The sequence below is a fragment of the Nicotiana sylvestris genome, chromosome 11, assembly GCF_000393655.2.
Source record: "Nicotiana sylvestris chromosome 11, ASM39365v2, whole genome shotgun sequence".
NCBI classification, from domain to species: domain Eukaryota; kingdom Viridiplantae; phylum Streptophyta; class Magnoliopsida; order Solanales; family Solanaceae; genus Nicotiana; species Nicotiana sylvestris.
The window spans coordinates 8,652,348-8,673,409 of NC_091067.1; the positions used below are offsets into that span (position 1 = coordinate 8,652,348).

A 21,062-nucleotide genomic window follows, 5' to 3' on the forward strand; every position below is an offset into this window, starting at 1 on the left:
ATCTCAAAACAAGGATCATTAAACAAAACAACTACTAGTACAGTCAAACCTCGATATAACAGTCTCGTTTGTTCCGATATATTTTTCTTGTTATAATAAAGTGCTGTTATAAAGGGCATATGTTATAATATAACATATAAATCAATTCCCAGGAAAACTTGGCTTTTATAGCGAGTAACTGTCATATAGAGATGCTATTACAGAGAGCTCTGACCGTTGTATTTTTTTTAAAGTATGATTCCTCTTGTTTAAGACAATACTTTAGTGCAAGTACATCAGATTTACAACCTGTTAGCATGAGGTTTAGATGTCCAAAATGCAAAATAACAATAGACAGATAACTCAATAACAACGAAAACAACAAATCCAGTATAATTCCACAAATGGAGTCTGGGAAGGGTAATGCGTACGCGGACCTTACCCCCACCTTATGAACAAAGGCGGATGCAATGTCTTACTAGCGGGTTCAACTGAACCCATAACTTTCGACGCGGAGTAAAAATTTATTAAAATTGTAACAATAGTAGATATGAACTCATAACTTTAAAAATATAATGGGTTCAATGTTAAAACTCTTAAAAGTTGAACCCACAAAATTTAAATCCGGGATCCGCCTCTGCTTATGAAGACAGAAATGATGTTTCCGATAGACCCTCGGCTCAAGAACAATGATAAGGAAGCAATAAACAATAGCAACAACAACGTAATAGGGCAACAACAACTAACGACCCAATGAAATCCCACTAGTGGGGTCTGGGAGGGTAGTGTGTACGCAGACCATACCCCTACCCCAAGGGATAGAGAGGTTGTTTCCAAAAGACCCTCGGCTCAAGAAGACGAAAAGAATTAATATATCAGTACCATCAATAAAAACCATACAAAAAAAATTAACAGCATCATAAGAAACAAGGTAATAAGGCAACTGAATCAAATGGCACAGCGAATAGACAGATAACTCAGTGTAAGAGAAATCACTGTCGACCATCTATTAAATCGGCCTCGAAACGAAGAATATAATGAAACTTTGGTATAAAATAAGCAACATGATATTCATGGGTACTAATTAAATAAAGATGACAAAATGTGATTTCCTTGAGAAATTTAAATTATTGTATACTACACTTACACTACCAAGAAACTTCCTGAGAAGATATTTCTCACTCTGATGTGTTAAAACAAGTCTTCCAAATATTGGTAAGAACTTGAAACTTGGGTCTGGACCGCTTAACCGGACCCAAAAAAATGGAAGGATACCTTCCCAAAGAATGAGCCGAGCGAAATGCATACTAATCAAGCGTAGTCAGGCATTACTTTTTTAAGGAATGTAATCGGCTGGGCTTCTTCAGGGACAACTTCGTCAAAGGGAACGTAATTCTGCTCCTTATCGTACACGTGACATATTGTCAGTATTGTCTTCATTAGACGCCAGTTCCATGAAGCCTCGTTCAGGTACTGTTAGGTGTCAACAACAAAATGCAAGAATGTCAATAACCAAACAAAACGATTGTAGATACACACACACACACAGAGGTGACAGTGCTTTCACATCTTATTGCGCATATTTAATAGATATCTGACGAATTGTATGTTGTTAAGGAAAACAGGTGGTCTAAGTTCATAAAACACATTGCAGAAAATGTCAAGCGCCAACCTGAGGCGGAGCCAAGATTTGCAGTTTGTGGGTTCTGAATTTGCCACATAATTCACAGTTCGTCTTAGTTATTGGGTTCGCGACTAAATATTTATACATAGTTAATGAATTTATTAATACAATAACAGAGTTTAAGCAAAAATGGCTGGGTTCAGCCGAACCCGTATCGAATAGGCTAGCTCCGCCACTGCCAACCTCGCTGCCCCCACCCCGCCCCCCGCCCCTCAATATCCCAAGGACGAACCAAACAAAAAAATGATACCCGATTAAAACGTCAATAAAAGAAATGAAACATTGTTAGAGAAAAACGGCTGGTACATAATACCTTTCCCCAATTCTGTTGGAGAGACTGATGAGCTGCCCGTAAATTGTAACTCGGTATTCTTGGGGATATGTGGTGGGGGATATGAACATTGATATCATGACAAAGAACCTCAATCCTGTAGAAAAGAAAGAGTAAATATCAGAAAAATGAACATTTCAGACAGGAAGAGAAAAGCAGAGGGAACAGTTCCTTAAAGCCAGAAAAAAGGAGAAAACTGAAAGTGTTATCTCTTAGACGCAATCAACTGTGACAGATTAATATATCAGTTTAATTCATTTCTGTTCTCAAGATTTTCAAATTGTAGACCCAATCGGTTGAGAGTGAGAGTACGGCCGAACTTTTATCGTCTGTTTGTCTTTATGTGGCCGTCCTTTATTTCCCTTTTTGGGCGAGGGGAAAAGTAGGAGGAGATGAGAGGCCGTTTGAATGAAATCCCAAGTTGATAGCATATATTAGTTTTAGCTGAGATGTGTTGTTTAATAGTATGGGGAGTAAAAGGACACTTACTTAACAGAATTTACGCTCTTATGTAAAGCAGCTCAAATGAGCAGGCACTTCCCAAACTATAAAGCAATGTTCTCTCAGTTAAGTGTACATACTACCCCCTTTTTCATGGTTCGAAAAAAGAGAACAGGAAAATAGCAATTTCCCGAATAATTTATCATTAATACAAACATGGATATCTGGGAGTATAACCGAACGGACATCGTTATACTGCTTAGTCTCACCTTTCTGGCACTTAATATATTACTCCAATGGCGCCATTACTTGACCTTCTTTCCTTTTTCATCCTAATATAGTTGAATTTCTTTTCTTAAATAGAACATATTTTCCAAGAATTTCAAGCTAGTATGAATTCATATTGCTTCATGCTATCTTTATCCTGAATTCCTGAAGTGATATCTTTCAAATATCTACTCTGTCACTTCTTGCTTCAAAAATTTTAAACATTTCATGTATGTACCTTGAATATCATAATCTATTCCAATTCTCCTATTCTAATATCTATGCTAGTCAAAGAAGGTCGTGACTTTGGATGGAGAAAGTATTTTTTTTAAATGGAGTGGTGGACGGAGCATTAAACACAGGGAAAAAAAGGTCACCTCTTCTATTTAGGTAATTTTTTAAATGCATCACTTTTGTGTGTAGGAAGCATAAGCTAATACTTTGCCTTTTAAGTCCAAATATTTTCCAAGGATTTGCCAAACTTGGTTTCAAGATCTTATGTTTGTCACGAGAATAAGCTCAATTGATCTCGTCGAGGAAAGAGGCAATTAAAGAGTGGATTTTACTCTCTTTCTTGTTTCAATAATGGTGGTGTCAAGGCAGCTTTTGCATACCTCGCCTATTCCACCGGATACCTGCATCATCCCCCAGTATAAGTATAGGTATAGGTATCCGGTAACTCTGTTCACCAAGATTTAGGCTATAAGAAAAAGGCACCTAGTTTTTTTTGTCTTCTATTAGGATTCGTACCTTGACTCCCACGATTTCCATTTCAGCTTAAATTACATAGGTAATACCTTAGGTGCAGTGTGGATTTATCTTGAGCCTAACTCAACCCCAAAAGCTAGCTCATGAGGTGAGGATTGCCAAGCCATATAAGGAGACCAAGTCCCCCATCCCTTAGCCGATGTGGGAGACTCAACATCCCCTCCCCTCCCGCACGCCCAAGCCTGCCAAATAGAGCATGGACAATATAATGGGGGGGCCAATATCGGTGAAAGAAAGAATTAGATGGGTACGGCACTAATACCACGTGAGAAGTAAAGGCACATGAAATATTATTACTGATATGCGTTCCTCAACTCTAATACAAGAGGCCCTGTTTATATCGATACTCTGCACAGAACACAATACACATTTTCCAATGTGGGACACTCAACCTACTATATACATAAACTATCTCACACCTTTCAGCCCAAAAAGTATTTACAGATTTACAGTTAATTCATGCAAGATTAAGAATTTCCGGTAATGTCAAGAAAGAGGATAAAAGGGATCAATTACCAACTAGGATAATCACAGTGAACTGTGCCATTCAGCTGGGCCTGAGCAGCATTCCACTCATCAGAATTTTTGAAGGGTATGTGAGGTGCCGTATGATGAACCATTGTAAAAGTACTCATCTGACCATTTGAAATCAAATAAAAAGTTATTAGTATCAGAACGTTTATCGAGCAAATCTTCAAAAATGAACTACCAAGAGGGAATCACAGGAGAGCAGAAATTGCTATTACCCAAAAATGATAACCCAACCACGGCATTAACCAGAACTTAATCCATCCAATAATCCCTGTTTTCCAGATTATCAATGGCCAGCCAATTGCCATAAAAGCGAAGACGCAACCCAAACTTATTTTCACCCGGTTAATTTCATTTGGTCTGAACTTCTTCAAATTGAAATGACAGAGCCACCTAAATCAAGATTTGATATAGTAGATATGAATCAGGAAATTATAAACAGCCATAGAAATTAGAAAATATGGCAATTTTCACAGCAGCATACCAGTGAGCTATAGACATCCAAGGTCGAAAGGGTCCATAACCAAATATAATTGCCTTCCTTAGAGCAGGGACCGAATCGAACTCCTCCTTCCAAACAGGCTGCCAAGCAGTATCTTCATGCAACCTGGAAATAGGGGGAAAATGTGAAATTTATAGTTTTCACATACTCCCTCCGTTTCAATTTATGTAAAACACTTTCCCTATAAGTCCATTCAAAAAGAATCACACATTTCTATATTTGAAAATAATTTAACTTTAAATTTTTCATGTTACCCATTTTACCCTTAATGAGAAGTTTTTATAGCCACACAAAAGCTTTTACACTTTAAGTTTTTAAGATCACAAGTTTCAAAAGTCTTTTTCTTCCTTAAGCTCCGTGCCAATTCCAACTACGTCCCATAAATAACAGAGGAAGTAGATGAATAATGAGTACAGAGCGCCAGAGTCTAAATACTAAACAATTGCAAGGGAAGTTTTCATTGAAAGACAAGATTTCTTCAAGTAGTTGCTTTTAAATTACCATTACTGGAAAGAGCTGGCATACTACATTAGTCTACAAACTGGTAACAACTTTTATACCAATTTTAGACATGAAGGCAAAATTTGAACGTCGATGAAAATGACTTCCATTTATTTGAAGCTATCAACCACATTTACACCTATTATCTGACTTGTGTAGGATCAGTTGGCAAAAGTTTTTGGGTCACGTAATTTAGAAAATAAATCTTGAATTCCAATATTGGCAAGTATTAAAGGAGCAAGGCAGAATTATCTTCGGAACAGCTAAACACAATGGAATAAGACGTTGACATTTCACAGCTCATGCCAAAAACAAAGATGTAATTAACTTGAAGAAAAATAAATGGAGAAGGGTCATTTGACGAACATGTTTGTTTTTGCGTGATGCCGATCATGCTTGAACCGCCATGGCTCATAGGGATATATCAACGGCAAAAAGGCCAGAGTTCCAATTATATCTTCCAATAATTTGTTCTTTGAGAAGGATTTGTGAGCGCAATCATGTCCTATTACAAAGAACTTCACAAATAAAACCAAAAGAAGAAAGATGAGTCGGAGTTTTATGGTTAAGCAAACTATATAAATAAAAAATAAATAATGGCAAGAACAAATCAAAGATTTACAGAACATACCCCTGTAACTGCTGTTCCTGTCCAAGCCCAGGCCAGGGGAAGTAGATACCATGGAGCTTTGGCAATCATGAAAAGCCCGAGAGTATATGAAGTTGCTGATATCAAAACTGACTTCAATGCCTTCCCATTGTCAATCTCGAATACCTGATGCAGTAAACACAATCTAAAATGAAAATTGTGCCATCAATAGCAAATTACTAAACAATGAAAGTTGTGCGGACTCTTCATTTACGGTGTCGCACCCGTGTCGACACAACACCGACACTAGTATGGGTGTGGGACACATACCGGATCTGGTCAATCAACATTGGGTACTTTGACCATAAACTACGGAGAAATTAGAGAGAAGATTATGCATTTTGATTTTTCAAGACAAAAGCTATTGTAGATTTTTAGATGGCTACCTACAAATTGAGAAAAAGCTTGAATCACTTCACTGTACAAGCTATATGTACGTTTTCCATATAATGTCTCATACTTTAGACATCTTTTTTAAAGCTTTATTTCTAGATATAGCCGAATCCTCACACTCTTATCCTTCCCTGGATGTTTATCCCTGAATCTTAAAATTTAGATCATAAAGGATCTTACCTCTAGATCCACACTCGTACAGGATACCCCACCCAAGTCAGAGCAACTTGGCTCAAAAGGGACTGGATGATCATTTGTGTAAACTTTTACATAAACAGTACATCTCATAAGAAAGAAGTGTGGGCAGTTAATGTACTAACGCCAATCACCAGGTTCTAAAGGAAATGATGGCAATATGTAAATTTTCACAAGCCTTTTTCAGAGGAAATAATAGTACCTTCTTTGGGAGAGTTTCAGTAATATCTTTCATTGTGACTTTATCAGGTAGCGGTTCTCCAATTTGTCTAAACCCATACATTTCACTTAACCGCTTCCTATCCTCTGCACTGTCTAATGAAGAAGGTGCTATCGGAACTGCAACAGCTCGTACAACATTTGTCTTTCTCAAAGAAATTAAGCAGCTTTTTTGTTTGGATCTTATCTGAGGTAGACTTTCCCACTTTAAACAATATGTTCCTGCTCCTATGCACAAACATAAGATCGTCCAGAAAGCTGGTCAGACACAAGCAAAATCCATTCAAGGCTTCAATAATTTCAAGCGCAGAGATCAAAGAATTCAGTTATTTTTATGGTTTTCAGCATAGTTACTAAAACTTGGCCTGAAACCGTGCAATACATGAGAATCTTAGTATTCATATCTTAAATGAGAAATTGATTTAAATCTTTTCAGAAATATCAAGATGAACCAATATACATAATGAATATTTTTGTTAACAATAACATTTCTAGGTTGATACTATCGCATCCTTTTCCATTTCATTAAAACAAGCAAAATAGTTAAGTTTATCAACCAAAAAAACAAAAGGAAAGTCAACAGATTTTAAATTAGAAAAATGGCCTTTAGTTTAATGATTCTATTTTCATACCGAAAGAAACTTTGTCTCGCAATCCAACACTCTCTAAAATTTAGAAATTATTTCGAAAGGACTATTGGATAAAAACATAAGCAAAGAAAGTCGTTTTTCCCCCTTTTAATGGAAAATATTTTTCAAAGGAAAATAGTATTTCAAGTTTGGTTGCCAGAAAATGACTTTCCCTGGTCGTGTTCATCCCATTCTTGGTCTTCTAAATACTGATCTTCCGAATGTAATTCTTCCCGATAATAAGCAGTTTTTGAAGAACATTTTCCTTCATAGCAAAATCAGCCAGAGAGGAAACATATACATATGAAAACCCTCAGAGTCTAGCCACTTTTTTTTCAGTAATCAATTACATAACTAACTCCAAGCACATGTAACCGAAGGATGTGGTGCAGCGGATGGGGCTGCTCTTCCTTTAACCAGAGGTCTCGAGTTCGAGCCCTGGGTATGGAAAAATCCTTGGCAAGGAGCGCTTCCCCTCGAATGGGGCCCTACGCGGCGCGAATCCGGATATAGACTGGCTCCAATGCGGATACCGGACACCGGATGGGAAAAAAAAAAAAATATGTAACCCTGCAAATTACCATTCAAAGAAACTACATTTATGTGTTCCACTATCAAATCCTATTTTATGTGGCAAACTTTATTTTTAGTCAACAACAACAAACCCAGTGAAACCACACAAGTGGGGTCAGGGAAGGGTAGTGTGTACGCACACCTTGCCCATATCTTATGAAGGTAGAGAGGTTGTTTCTGGTAGTGTGTACGCAGACGTTACCCCTACCTTATGAAGATAGAGAAGCGATTTCCGGTAGACCCTCGGCTCAAGAACAGAAAACTTTTCTATATAGAAACAATTCAACTTTAGACTTTCTATTTACCCTTACCGAGGATTTATATCCATACAAATGTCTCTAACTTAATTTAGACCACAAACTTCAAGATTCCGTCTTTCTTTCTTACACTTCGTGTTCAATCAAACAATGTCATACAAATTGAGAAGGAGGGAGTAGAACTTATATATATATACAAACCTGAAGAAGCAACTTGGGTAATTCTAGTGCTATGAATTGGTCTTTGTTTGGAGGCCTAATACATTATAAACAAACAAAAAACATAAGCTTACAACTAAAATGAAACAGTATAGCAAAAATGGGAAGAAAACAGAATTAAAGAAATGGGGAATGTACCAAGAATAGAAAACCAGAGTCTGCAACACTACAAGCCATGTCAAATTATAGAGCAGATTTTGTAATTCAAGAATTCACAAAATTAAAAACCCCACTTAGCTAATATGATTCTTTAGCCCTTTTTTTTTCTCACCCCTTACCAAAATAACCAATAAAAATTGGTTCTTTGAAGATAAAGGGTGAAGGGTAGAGAAAAGACCAAGAACTTTATTTGTGTTGCAGTAGTAGCCTAAGGAGGTAAAAAAAATCACATGGGAATATTTATAGCAGTTTGACTGTTTCAGTTTGAGGTATGAGGTTTTACAACAATTCAATTGGACGGAAAATTGCTGCTTGGACCAAGTGTGGATAGAATTTTGTTCTAGGATTTTGCGGACCCCTAGTGCGACAGTTGCAAGACTTTTTGTGGTCAATTTGTAATTTGTCAATTTCCTTGGTTCATTAGAGTTCACAAATTTTTGGAAAATGGCAGATGTTAATACATTTTCTTTTTTAAAAATTGTATCGGCCAGTTTGCATATAATTTTATTACGAGACCGTTTGGATTAGTTGATTGTAAATAGCTAAAAAGCTTGAAGTCTTGAAAAGAATTTTTAAGTGCTAAAATTGATTTTTTTTAATTAAGTATTTATGTGTTTGGATAGATATGCTGAAATTAATAATAAGCAGTTGATATATTTGACGGAAAAACTGATAAGCTGTTCTTTTATTAAGATAACTAAAATACCCTTAAATTTTTTGTAAAAGATTATAAATTAAAAGTTTCTTTGTAAATAAAAGGATGAAAAACGAATATGGAACGAAGAGAAAGTTAAAAATTTTATTTTAGGAAAAGTATTTTGGGAATTAAAAAATATTATTAAGGATAAATTAGTAAAAGCCTTGGTCAAATTAAAAGTGCTTGTAGGCTGAAAATTCATAAATTGGGGGTGACCAACTTATGACTTGTGGCTGATTTTAACTTATGAACACTTTACTTATAAGTACTTTAGATACTTACGCGTAGATAAGTCAAAAGGTACTTATAAGCCGATTTGATCGGCTTATAAGTTTATCCAAACACCCTCTATCAAGTTGCCAATTTTAGGAGCACCTCTTAAATGGCACCATATAGCTAATTTTAAGGGCACCATTTAAAATATATTCAGTTTTTAAAAATTATATAATTTTTAACTAAGATTTGACAAACGTCACACTATTCCTCCTCCTCTTTCTCGTTCATATTTCGATCTTCGGCTCTGAAATTTTAAAATGTCATAACCTAATCTCATACCCGAAAAATTTGAAGTTTAAATTGTAAATTTGAAGAGACAGTTACATTTTTAAAACTTTTTAAATTTCGACATACTTTAAATACTTAAAAGTGGTTATTAGTGCACTTCGCCCTATTTCACGAGCTTCAGATCGGGCAAACTACCCCCACCAAGAACTACGCATATAAAAATCACCTAAAAATTGTTGTCTCTAATAGGTTTTAACATAATTTTTCATATGACTCACTTCGCTAATTAGTAGACCACATTCTTGAACACGGATAAATGTTAATGTATGCATTACTAGTAGTAACATCCTGCAGTAAAATATTTGCCGTGTTAAAAAGTATTTTATAAGAAATATTTAAGAGTTTTATCTAGATAAATAAGGTAACCGATCAGAATATTGTTAAAAACTATCAAGCTATATTTTTCTACTGATTTGTTACAATTTCATATTCTTAAACAAGTATTGAGACAAGAAATTATATTTTTATATACTTTTTTTCTGGTTACTATATACTTATCATACTTGAAATTATAACATATTAGAACCTCTAATCAACAACAACAACAACCCAGTATAATCCCATTTGGTCTGGAGAGGGTAGTGTGTACGCAGACTTTACCCCTACCCTAAGGTAGAGAGGCTGTTTCCAAATAAACCTCCGGCATCCTTCCCTCCAAGAAATTCTCACCTTGTTCTTGGGAAGACTCGAACTCACAACCTCTTGGTTAGAAGTAGAGGTTGCTTACCATTAGAGTCAATCAAAGATATCATAGTCTATGTCATCTTCCCAAAATTCTATCTTTCTCCAAATTGCTACGAACATGAGTTTGTTTGTCTACCAAACTTTGACTCTTTTGCCAAATTAAACCCACTTTTACATGTTTTGTTCGTCAACCACAGTTCATTGCATCCAATTGCATTCTGTTTATCTCATTGATTCGAACCTTTAATGAATTGCTTCATCTTGTCTATACAACACATTGACGTTTCGGTCATTTTGCGCACACCTATAAATTTCCGGATATCTATGATGTCTCTCACCGGTACGAGCACTAAATAGCTTTATCTATAAAGACTTACGTTAATAAGAAAAAAATCACCTAGCGTCGTCTTTCGGTTAAAATTTGAACCTTAATTGGATAGTTAACGCATCAATTTGAGTTACTTTATATCATCTTTAATATATGGTGGTGTTTTCATGATACATTATTAGAATCACGATTCATGAAACGAACATTTATCATGTGCTACACATTTATAATTGTTATATATCCTCATTCAATTGACCACTTAAAAAGTTTTCCACAACTAAACTATGAAGTGCGCAATGTTAGGGCTCTAGCTCTAGTTGTGGACGTATCGATGTTAAATGTTCAAATAATCATTCCATATTGAGTCTTTAACGTATTCTACCTTTAACATAGAAGAGAGTATAGTTCCTATCGACATAACTCTTTGAAGTACAATTGTAAATCGCCTTTTACATGCATGATAAAATTTTACTTCTACCAATTCTTATGTATGTAGTACACTCCCTTTTGCTATTGGTAAAAAGCCAAACCATTTTTTCTCTAGGTAAAAAAATCAAAAAACCCCTACTTCATGAATAGGGCTTCTAAATTCCTAGAGTATTTGACGAAAAAGTGTTAGATTTTTTTTTTTGTTAAACTAGTTAAATAAGAAGATTTGAGGCAAATCCTAGCCAAAGATAATTTATCCTAGATCTGAGATAGAAGATAAGAATAAACAAGTATAATTGAACATAAAATTTGGTTATAGTTACGACTGAATTTCATAATGTAAGAAAAGGATGATTGCTCCCATAATATTAAATGATAGCGAGGAATGCATAAATGAAAAGAGTCACCATTATTGAACAAGGCTGACCTCCATACGTTTAACATAGTTAAATTACATATGAATACCGAGATTCTAACTCTTTTCTCCTTTCTTCTTGGCGAGGAGCCTGAGATGAAGGTCCTTCTTCATCTTTAGAGATATGTATGTATGTGTGTGTGTGCCTCTCAGCCGCCATTCAGTTACTCTCTCCCATGATATTTATACAAAACGCTTTTTTTACCCAACGATCCTTAATCGGAGTACCTAAGTTCTTGGAATATCCTATAAAATATTCCTCTAAAATGTTTAAGTGTTGAACTAGTCGTTCAGGCCGAATTGAGTGCTCGACCTCGACCGTAGCTGAATCACTCGTTAGTGTATTGCTTCCCATACGTGACCTCGGCTTGGTTGACTCTTGGTCGTTCTTCCTTAAGTAAGATTCTTTTATTCAAATTTTGACCTATACAATTAGTCCCTCCGCCAATCGAGGTTGTCTTTGGGCGAGCTCGATGGGTGGACTTCGCCAGTTGCACTTTTTGAGAAATCTGAGATCGTTGGCTGAAGAGTGATTCCCTTTTGTTGGCGAGGTGGTGAGGTAACGCTTCAAGAGCCGCACCTGACCGTTACGTCAGTTTGAAATAACATTGTTTCATCATGCGTCATTATGGCGTATGTTCCCCATACGTTATATCGCTTTCCTCGCTTCTTCCGTTTCGAAATAAATGATGCGGCGTTTGGGCTTTCTCGATTGGGGTGCCTATATTCTTATAAATAGGGATAGGCACTCCTTATTTGAATTGTTGTATTTTTAGAGCCTTTGAAGCCCGAGTTCTTTTCTTCTTCGAGTTTTTAGCTTATGTGTTTTCTTTCTCCCTTCAGTATATTTTGCTATTGTCATCTCCTTCATCTTTGTATTTCTTCTTAACATAATCGAAAAAATGGCTAGTACTTCCTCTGACCCCGTGACATTAGCTGCGGATGCACCTCCTCATGAGGAAGGGGTGGCCATGGTGAAAGATGAAATTTCCTCACCTTGGACGAGATAATCCCACACTCCGGGAAGGCTAGGTCACACTTCAAAAACCTTTCTGAGGATGAACCTAAACCTGTCATTTCTACGATGGATGTGGCGATGATTACTGCATTTAGGACCAAGTGGAGGATCTCGGCCCATGTTGAAATTGTTCCTGCTGGTAGTGATGTAGTCCAAGTACATCACCCTTGGTAGAGGATTTTTGGCGCTTTTACAACGTATGCCCGGCTCAGCTCTCTCTGTACATATACAAGCGTTTCCTTATGCTTATCAAATACGCGGAGCTGTCCAGCCATGGTATTTCTCTACGCCACGTGTTTCACCTCTTCGCCCCAAGTTTTCACAGGGACATGATGATTTATATGCGTCATCGGGGGACCAAGGGGTTGGTATTGAAGATGGACGATAAAACTAATCGTCGTTTTTGGGAAAATTTCTTCCACGTGAAGACAGCACACATGGTATTGAACCCCAGCGGATTCCCCAAGGAGTGGAACTTTGCTCGTAAGTGTTTCCCTTCTAAAATGACCGTTGTTTGCTTTGGGGTAATCTGATCGTTCTCTTTCTTCCTTTGTAGCCGAGCGAGATCCTCCTTTACCAGTTGTTGACATTCGCGACTAGGTGAGTTAGGTTTTGGCTTATACTGTGGGGGATTCGCGAGTGGTCTCACTTCAATGAGAGGTTCGGGCGTAGACCTGCAGCCGCTGAGTCACCTTTGGCTTCAATTGTTGACTTTTATATCGTCATTTCAATCCTCTTATATCTCTTTTTTGTTTACAGGTCGGAGGGCAGCAAGGAAGGCTAGGGCTCATATGCCTGCCTTTCGCCAGTTGGGTAACTCAGCCGAGCCTGAACTCGTTGTGGCTGCAAGTGAGTCTGTTCAGGCTACCGCTTGCCGCCCAGATGCTGCTCCCCTGGCAGGGGTTCCAGCTCCCGCAGTTTATTTGATGGATGAGTCGTTAGATGGCAAAGAAGAGGAGGCTCAATTAAAGAGGCGGATGATAGTGGCTGAGATTGAAGGGCCTTCGAGGGGTGAACCCATGTTGGCGGTGTCTGAATTGGTCGGGGGTACTTGTTTGGGCATGGAAATTGTGCCTCCTTCGATCGCGAAGACGGCTTCTGTAGAAGGGGGCGTAGCTCGGAGTCCATTGCAATCATTCCGAGTGGTCTATCGACTTCTCAACAAGTCTGTGCTCCCTCTTCGGCCAGCGAGAGGGCAAAGGGCATGGTTGTAGATGACTATGAATCTAGTTCAGATATTGACCCCGAGGACATAAGAATGTTTGGGGCGGGATTCACTCAGGTTGAGGCAGGAACGGACAGTTCCTCTTGTGTGATCGAGATTTCCTTGGATTGCAATTTGTTGGAGGACACAGTGAGTCTGGTGCCAATTTGCCCTTCTTTGTTCCGCTACTGAAAATAGAGCCCTTCAGTAGATCATCGATGTTGGCCTGTCACGAGGCGTAGACGAATGGCTTTAAGGGGGAGTTCTTTGTTTGCTTTCTTCGTTTTACGTCTTCTACTCTTGCTGACTTTTCTTTGACCTCTTTTCTCTTTTCAGACTTTCATTTTGGAGACTGAGAGTATCCGTCGCAAGGAGATGTGGGATGTCATTTTCCAGGAGATGGTTTCAAAGTACTGCCAATACTGTGAGAAATGCCGCGAGATGCATACACGACTTAGGAAGGGCGGCAATCTTCAGTCCCTTAGGAAGGAGTTGGAGAGAAAGGACGAGGACCTGATGCAGTCCATTGGCAGATGCAGCAAACTCGAGGGGCTGGTTAGGGCTAAAGAAGAGGAGCTCGAGGTAGGCAAGGGGGTTGCGACTGAATGTGTTGATCTTCAGGCGAAGTTGGTGGCCTTACGGGTGGAGCTTGAGCAGAACGCCACTACAGTCGTTGGTCTGAGTGTCGAGTTAGAGGAGAAGGTGACCGAGTTGGAGGGAAAGCAGTCGAGCTGGAGAGAGTTGAGGGAGCCCGAGTAGCGGTCTTGTCACGATCCAAAATCCCAACCCGGTCGTGATGGCGCCTCTCGTGAGGACAAGGCCAACCAATCAACAAAACAGTACATCTTTTTATAATTACTTAGCAGGAATAAGTCTAAATCATGGGCAATATAATCTTAAATGCGAAATAAACGTGATAGAATAAGGAAAACCCTTCCAACTCAGCCTGAAATCGGGGTGTCACAAGTCATGAGCTACTACAGAGTTTACTAATATTTTACAAAGTCTGGAATTATCATAAATAACAAAGATAAGGGAGAAAACGAGGCTGCTGACGTCAACAGCTACCTCGTTACTTCTAGTCACCGCCTGGCCTGGAAAGAATCAGCGCTCAGGAGCGAACTCAGCTCTGCCTGTATCTGCACACTTGGTGCAGGGAGTAATGTGAGTACTCCGACCCAGTGAGTAATAAAAATAAATGGCGACTGAAAACATGAAATCTCATAACGGCACAATATAGCACTATCCCAAACAGTAAAATCAGGTATACAGTAAAATAGTGAGTATCAGATAATTCTTCTTTTAAAACAGTAAAGACAAATAATTTCCACAGTAAGGATAAATCAAAAGCTTGCCCCTCGGGCTCAATATGTAAATCTCAGTATAGTATCAGCCCTTCGGGCTCACTCCCAACTCACCAGCACACAACATCAGCCCCTCGGGCTCACTCCCAACTCACCACACACAAGCAACGGCCTCTCGGGCCCACTCCCAACTCACCTGGGTACCCTGCGCTCACTGGGGGTGTGTACAGACTCCGGAGGGGCTCCTACAGCCCAAGCGCAATATCAATAGGCCTGAAAGCCTTCACACATCACACACGAGGCCTGAAAGCCTCCTCATATAACACTCGAGGCCTGAAAGCCTCCTCACATCACTCAACATATCCTCACGTATGGCCCTCGGCCTCAATCAGTCCAAAAAATAATCATAAGCCTCTTGGGCATCAGTAAAACAATAGTGCTCAGCTCAACAACATTATAAATATCATTAAATCTCGAGTTGAGTATAAATGTAGCTGAGTTCACAAAATAATATAATTCAATTGGACTGAGTTCAAATAATATTTCAATTCGTGAGGAAAATAGTGATGTAAATTCACAAAAGATTTCAGATAATTGGCACGAAGCCCAAATATGGCAATAAGCCCCAATCATAATGAAAAACAACAAATCTTTATCAATTACGCGGTAAAAATATCAATTGGGATGGACCAAGTCACAATCCCCAATAGTAAATGACCCCACGCTCGTCATACAACGTGTGTCTCATCTCAACATAGCAGTATGTTGTGCAATCCGGGGTTTCAAACCCTCAGTGCATCATTTAAAATCATTACTCACCTCGAACCGGTGAAATCTATAGCTTGCGATGCCTTTTCCACTCAAATCGGCCTCCACGCGCGACGAATCTAACCAAAATCGGAGCGAATACATCACAATATGCTAAGGGAACAATACCCAATCGAAAATACTCGAAAAACGCTAAAAATCACGAAGTTGGCAAAACCCGAGCCCCGGGCTCACTTCTCAAAATATTATGAAAGTCACATCACCGGATTCCTCGTCTCGCCACGAGTCCGTACATATAAAATTTACCAAAATCGGAGTTCAAATGACCCCTCAAATCTTCAAATCTTATTTTCAAATCCCTAGGTCCAAAATTCTCAATTTACACCTCAAAAACATGTAATCTAGTCGGATTATTCGATGATAATTCAATATTATGGAGTAGAAATAATCACAAGTGACTTACCTCAAGGTTTCTCATGATTTCTTGCTCAAAAATCGCCCCAAACCGTGTTATTTCGCAAGAAAATAGGTAAAAAAAAAACAAGCAGAAATGCAGCAGCTTTTAATAAGAAAATCTGGTCGCTAAAGACCCAAATCTGGTCGCTAAAGGTGCTAATCTGGTCGCTAAAAGTGCCACACCAGACCTGATGCACCAACACTCTTTAATTTCACTAAAAAGGCTCTAACTCCTTCATACGAACTCGGAATTAGACGATTCTTGTTCCTATGAGTCACAAATAATAATACAAACACAACCCTTCAATCGAAACTCAATTCGGAGCTCATTTGCCCAGTGCGATATCCATTTCGCTCGTTAAGCAACTACTCATGTTTCGCGTCAAAAACCCAATCGCGACTTGATGAAATTAGACCAAAATTTCCAGATCAGTCCTACAATTCATTATCAAAATTTCGGAAGTCTCGGAATCAAATTTGGATCTCTAGAACTAAAAATGAACCTTTAGATCATTACATTTATGCTCAAAATGGCAAAAATCTTCCAAAAACTCTTCCAAAATTTGTCCGAGCCTCATGGGATCCCAACAAAGTATACTAACAAGTCCCATAATATGACACAAACTTAGTTGTTTCTTTCGAATCACCAAAAACAACGCAAAAATACTAAATTCACCTCGGATTCAAGCCTATGAACTTTGAAACTTCTAATTTTCACATCCGATGTCGAAACACGTCAAAACTAGTCCGAATGATCTCAAATTTTGCAGACAAGTCCAAAATGACATAACGAAGCTACAACAACTCTCAGAATTCCATTCCAAGTCTCGGATCAAAATCTTACCTATCAACCGGAATTCGCCAAAATACTAACTTTGCCGATTCAAGCTTAATTCTACACCAGTCATCACAAAAATATTCCGGACACACTCCTAAGTCCCAAATCACCTAACAAAGCTATCCGAACCATAAAATTCGCATTTTCGAGCGCTCTAACACATAAGTCAATATCCAGTTGACTTTTCCAACTTAAGCTTCCTTAAAAGAGACTAAGTGTCTCAAACCTTACCAAAATCATTCAGGAATGACTTCAAATTTTGCACACAAGTCACATTCGACATTATGGACTTGCCCCAACTTTCAAAATCGCATTCCGACCCCGATATCAAAATTTCCACTTCCGGTCGAATTTTCTCAAAAACCTTCAAATTTCTATATTTAGCCAAACCGCTCCAAAATGACCTACGGACCTCCGAATTCACTTCAGATCATGCTCCCAAATCCAGAATCACCATACGGAGCTACTCCCAGTCTCAGAATTCCAAACGGACATCAATAACACTGAAATGCATTTTAAGCCAAACTGATGCAATTTCTTCTAAAATGCTATCTTCCACAATAGGCGCCAAAACGCTCCCGGGTTATCCAAAACCCGATCCGGGCATACGCCCAAGTACGAAATCATTATACGAACCTGCTGGAACCTTCGAATCCCAATTCCGAGGTCGTTTACTCAAAATTCCAATCCTAGTTCATTTCTTCAATTTTAAGCTTTCAAAATGAGAATTTCCATTTAGATTTGACTCCAAACTTCCTGAATTTTAATTCTGACCATACACACAAGTCAATATACCTAAGATGAATCTTCTCATGGCCTCAAACTGCTGAATGACGCACCGGAGCTCAAAACGACCGATCGGGTCGTTACAGGTCTTGGCGAGGGCTACGACATTGGAAGATTCTATCCGCGTTCTCAGGTATGAACGGGCAATTGAAATGGAAATGACCGCTCTGAAGAAGGCGCAACTTGATGAGCGGATTGGTGGGCTTGAAAGAGATGTCTCGACCCTGGTGATCAAATTGTCACTCTCGAGGCTGAGAGGGTGCGATTGTTGGCTTCGACTCCTCCTGCGTCCGCCTCTGCTGACGTTCATCACCATTTGTACGAGATATGGATCCATGTTGAGGCTGAGCGGGATATATATATATATAAGGGCTTGTTGGCAGCAGGGAATGTTACTGAAGCCGCTTTCGAAGTAGTTCGTGTTAAAGCGCGTGAGGCTCGGCTTGCCTGCGGCTATGACCCTATGACACCGAAGGTCGATGGAGACGATGGGGCTGGGGATGGGCTTACCTTTGATGATGAACATTCTGATGGAGAGGGTGATGGTGGAGGTGAAACCGCTAAACCAAGCGGGGAGAGAGATGACGGCGTGGATGGAGATGATGCTAAGTGAAGCTCTTGTACTTTTGTACTTAATTTTTCCTCCTGAACTTAGTTTTTTTAGCTTAGTTGGTTGGGTGAGGGCCCCTTTTTGACCCTTTGTAAGATACTTTTTTTTTGGAATGAAATAGTCAATTCGTCCTTGATTGTATGCCTTTGGCCCCTGCTTCTCTTTTCTTTTTGAATTTCTTGGATTTTCTCGCAATAAGTCCTTGACTTTTGGTAGTTAATTCGAGCGGGGTCGAATTTAACTTGCTAATTCAGGCGAGGTTGAGCTTGATATTAACTCGAGTGAGGTCAGATCTGACCTGCTAATTCGAGGTCGAACTTGACATGTTCATTCGAGCAAGGTCAAATTTATCTTGCAAATTCGAGCAAGGTCAAATTTGACTCGTCAATTCGAGCGAAGTCGAATTTGACTTGCTAATTCGAGCGAGGTCAAATTTATCTTGCTAATTCGAGCGAGGTCGAATTTGTCTTGCCAATTCGAGCGAAGTCGAATTTGACTTGTTAATTCGAGCGAGGTCGAATTTATCTTGCTAATTCGAGCGAGGTCGAATTTGTCTTGCTAATTCGAGCGAGGTCAAATTTGACTCGTTAATTCAAGCGAAGTCGAATTTGAGGTGAGGTCGAATTTGACTCGTCAATTCGAGCGAAGTCAAATTTGACTTGTTAATTTGAGCGAGGTCGAATTTATCTTGCTAATTTGAGCGAGGTTGAATTTGTCTTACTAATTCGAGCGAGGTCGAATTTGTCTTGCTAATTCGAGCAAGGTCGAATTTGACTCGTCAATTCGAACGAAGTCGAATTTGACTTATTAATTCGAGCGAGGTCGAATTTGACTCGTCAATTCGAGCGAAGTCGAATTTGACTCGTCAATTCGAGCGAAGTCGAATTTGACTCGTTAATTCGAGCAAGGTCTAATTTGACTCGTCAATTCGAGTGAAGTCGAATTTGCCTTGTTAATTCGAGCAAGGTCGAATTTATCTTGTTAATTCAAGCGAGGTTGAATTTGACTCGTCAATTCAGGCGAAGACGAAGTTGACTTGATAATTAGAGCGAAGTCAAATTTATCTTACTAATTCGAGTGAGGTCGAATTTGACTCGTCAATTAGAGCGAAGTCGAATTTGACTTGTTAATTCGAGCGAGGTCGAATTTATCTTGCTAATTCTAGCGAGGTCGAATTTGTCTTGCTAATTCGAGCGAGGTCGAATTTGTCTTGCTAATTCGAGCGAAGTCGAATTTGACTCGTGAATTCGAGCGAAGTCGAATTTGACTCCTGAATTCGAGCGAAGTCGAATTTGACTCAATGAATTCGAGCAAGGTCGAGTGTATATTTCCCGTTTTGGTGTGATGTGTAAACTTGGTGGAGTTATGTAAGAATTCTGTATGCTGCCTTGCTTACTCATTTATTGGAGAAGACTACACGTTGTTGTACGATCCATACATACATTCGAGGAGTCCCAGTCTATCTAGTCCCTTCATCGCTCCGCCTGGAAAGATAGTTGGCGATGATTGTCTCGCTCAATCTTCGGGATGTCTTAATGTATGGGCAAGATCAAATTTTAGCTAGTTGCGTTGTCGCATAATTGCTTTGGCGAGCGCGTGGGTGAGTTTCACGCACTTGTGTTCTGTCTACGTACTAGAGAAATTCGTATATTTTTCGAGTTGGTGACCCAGTCCTAGTCTATACAGGATTTTCCTTTTATGGCATTTAAGTACCAACTATTTGGAGGGGGGGTCACTCGACCGTTGCCTATCGGATGATATGGCATGGAATGTTTTCTTGGTGTGTTGTTTTGATGACGTTTGTTCCCTGTTCGCATATTTGGGAGAATGCTCTTGTTCCTATCCCACTCAAAGAAAAATAGCAAGTTAAACCCATATGAAATCGTTTGTTACCTCGACCTAGTTGGCTGACGAGTGGATAATGGCGTTGTAGAACGACTTTTTTTACCCCGTACTCGAATGCTGACTTCAAATTTGATCTCGGCCTCATGCTTAGCTTCGTCGTTAGTCGAATCTGGGCATCTTACGAGCTGACAACTTACTTCGCCCGTTGGGATCTCGAGTTCGAGTCTCGTTCGGATCTAGTCCCAGGTGCACAAAATAAGGGAAACATGAGTCATACCGCAAACATACGGGCATGACAAGCTTGTTATTTCAAGGAATTACACAATAGGCTATCATCCTTTCATAAGAGAGAGAGAGAGAGAGCGGTGTACATAAAGTATAGATTGGTATCTAACGTTAACATAACAATAGGATTGTGGACGTACTCAGTGCGTAGCAGCTATAATCCTACTTTGACAACTCACACTCACGACATACCAGACCCATCCCTACAACGAGATGTGGCTTTTGTGTAGATATCAAACATAATTTCAATTTTGTGCAAAGATCTGACCTTGGTTGGTTAGGCTATTTCAAGAGCTTGCCTACAAAATTCTCAAATTGGTGTTTGTAACGAGAGAGCGAAGTTACGACAAATGGGAGGTGGAACTCTGACTGACTTTAGATATAGAGGAAACTAAAACTTTGGCTAGAAAATCCCCACAGACGATGCCAAATTGTTTGATTAAAAAGTGTTAGACCTTTTTGTTGAACTAGTTAAATAAGAAGATTTGAGGCAAATCCTAGCCAAAGATAATTTATCCTAGATTTGAGATAGAA

General features: G+C 39.0%; 1 protein-coding gene across 2 annotated transcripts; it reads right to left on the reverse strand.

The window, feature by feature from the left end:
* Positions 1–962: 962 nt before the first annotated feature.
* On the reverse strand, positions 963–8,557 carry LOC104246884 (omega-6 fatty acid desaturase, chloroplastic). 2 transcript variants are annotated; one of them, XM_009802782.2, is made up of 10 exons: positions 8,277–8,557; positions 8,121–8,175; positions 6,444–6,688; positions 5,636–5,779; positions 5,371–5,522; positions 4,486–4,608; positions 4,217–4,394; positions 3,987–4,105; positions 1,977–2,091; positions 963–1,452 (listed from the first exon to the last, which is right to left on the reverse strand). In XM_009802782.2, exons 1-10 carry the CDS (start codon positions 8,313–8,315, stop codon positions 1,291–1,293), a joined length of 1,332 nt encoding a protein of 443 aa, XP_009801084.1. In that variant the 5' UTR covers positions 8,316–8,557; the 3' UTR covers positions 963–1,290. The 2 variants fall into 2 exon arrangements, with proteins under 2 accessions (XP_009801084.1, XP_009801093.1); XM_009802791.2 differs by having other exon boundaries at positions 6,444–6,682; positions 8,277–8,506.
* Between the last annotated feature and the right edge of the window lie 12,505 nt (positions 8,558–21,062).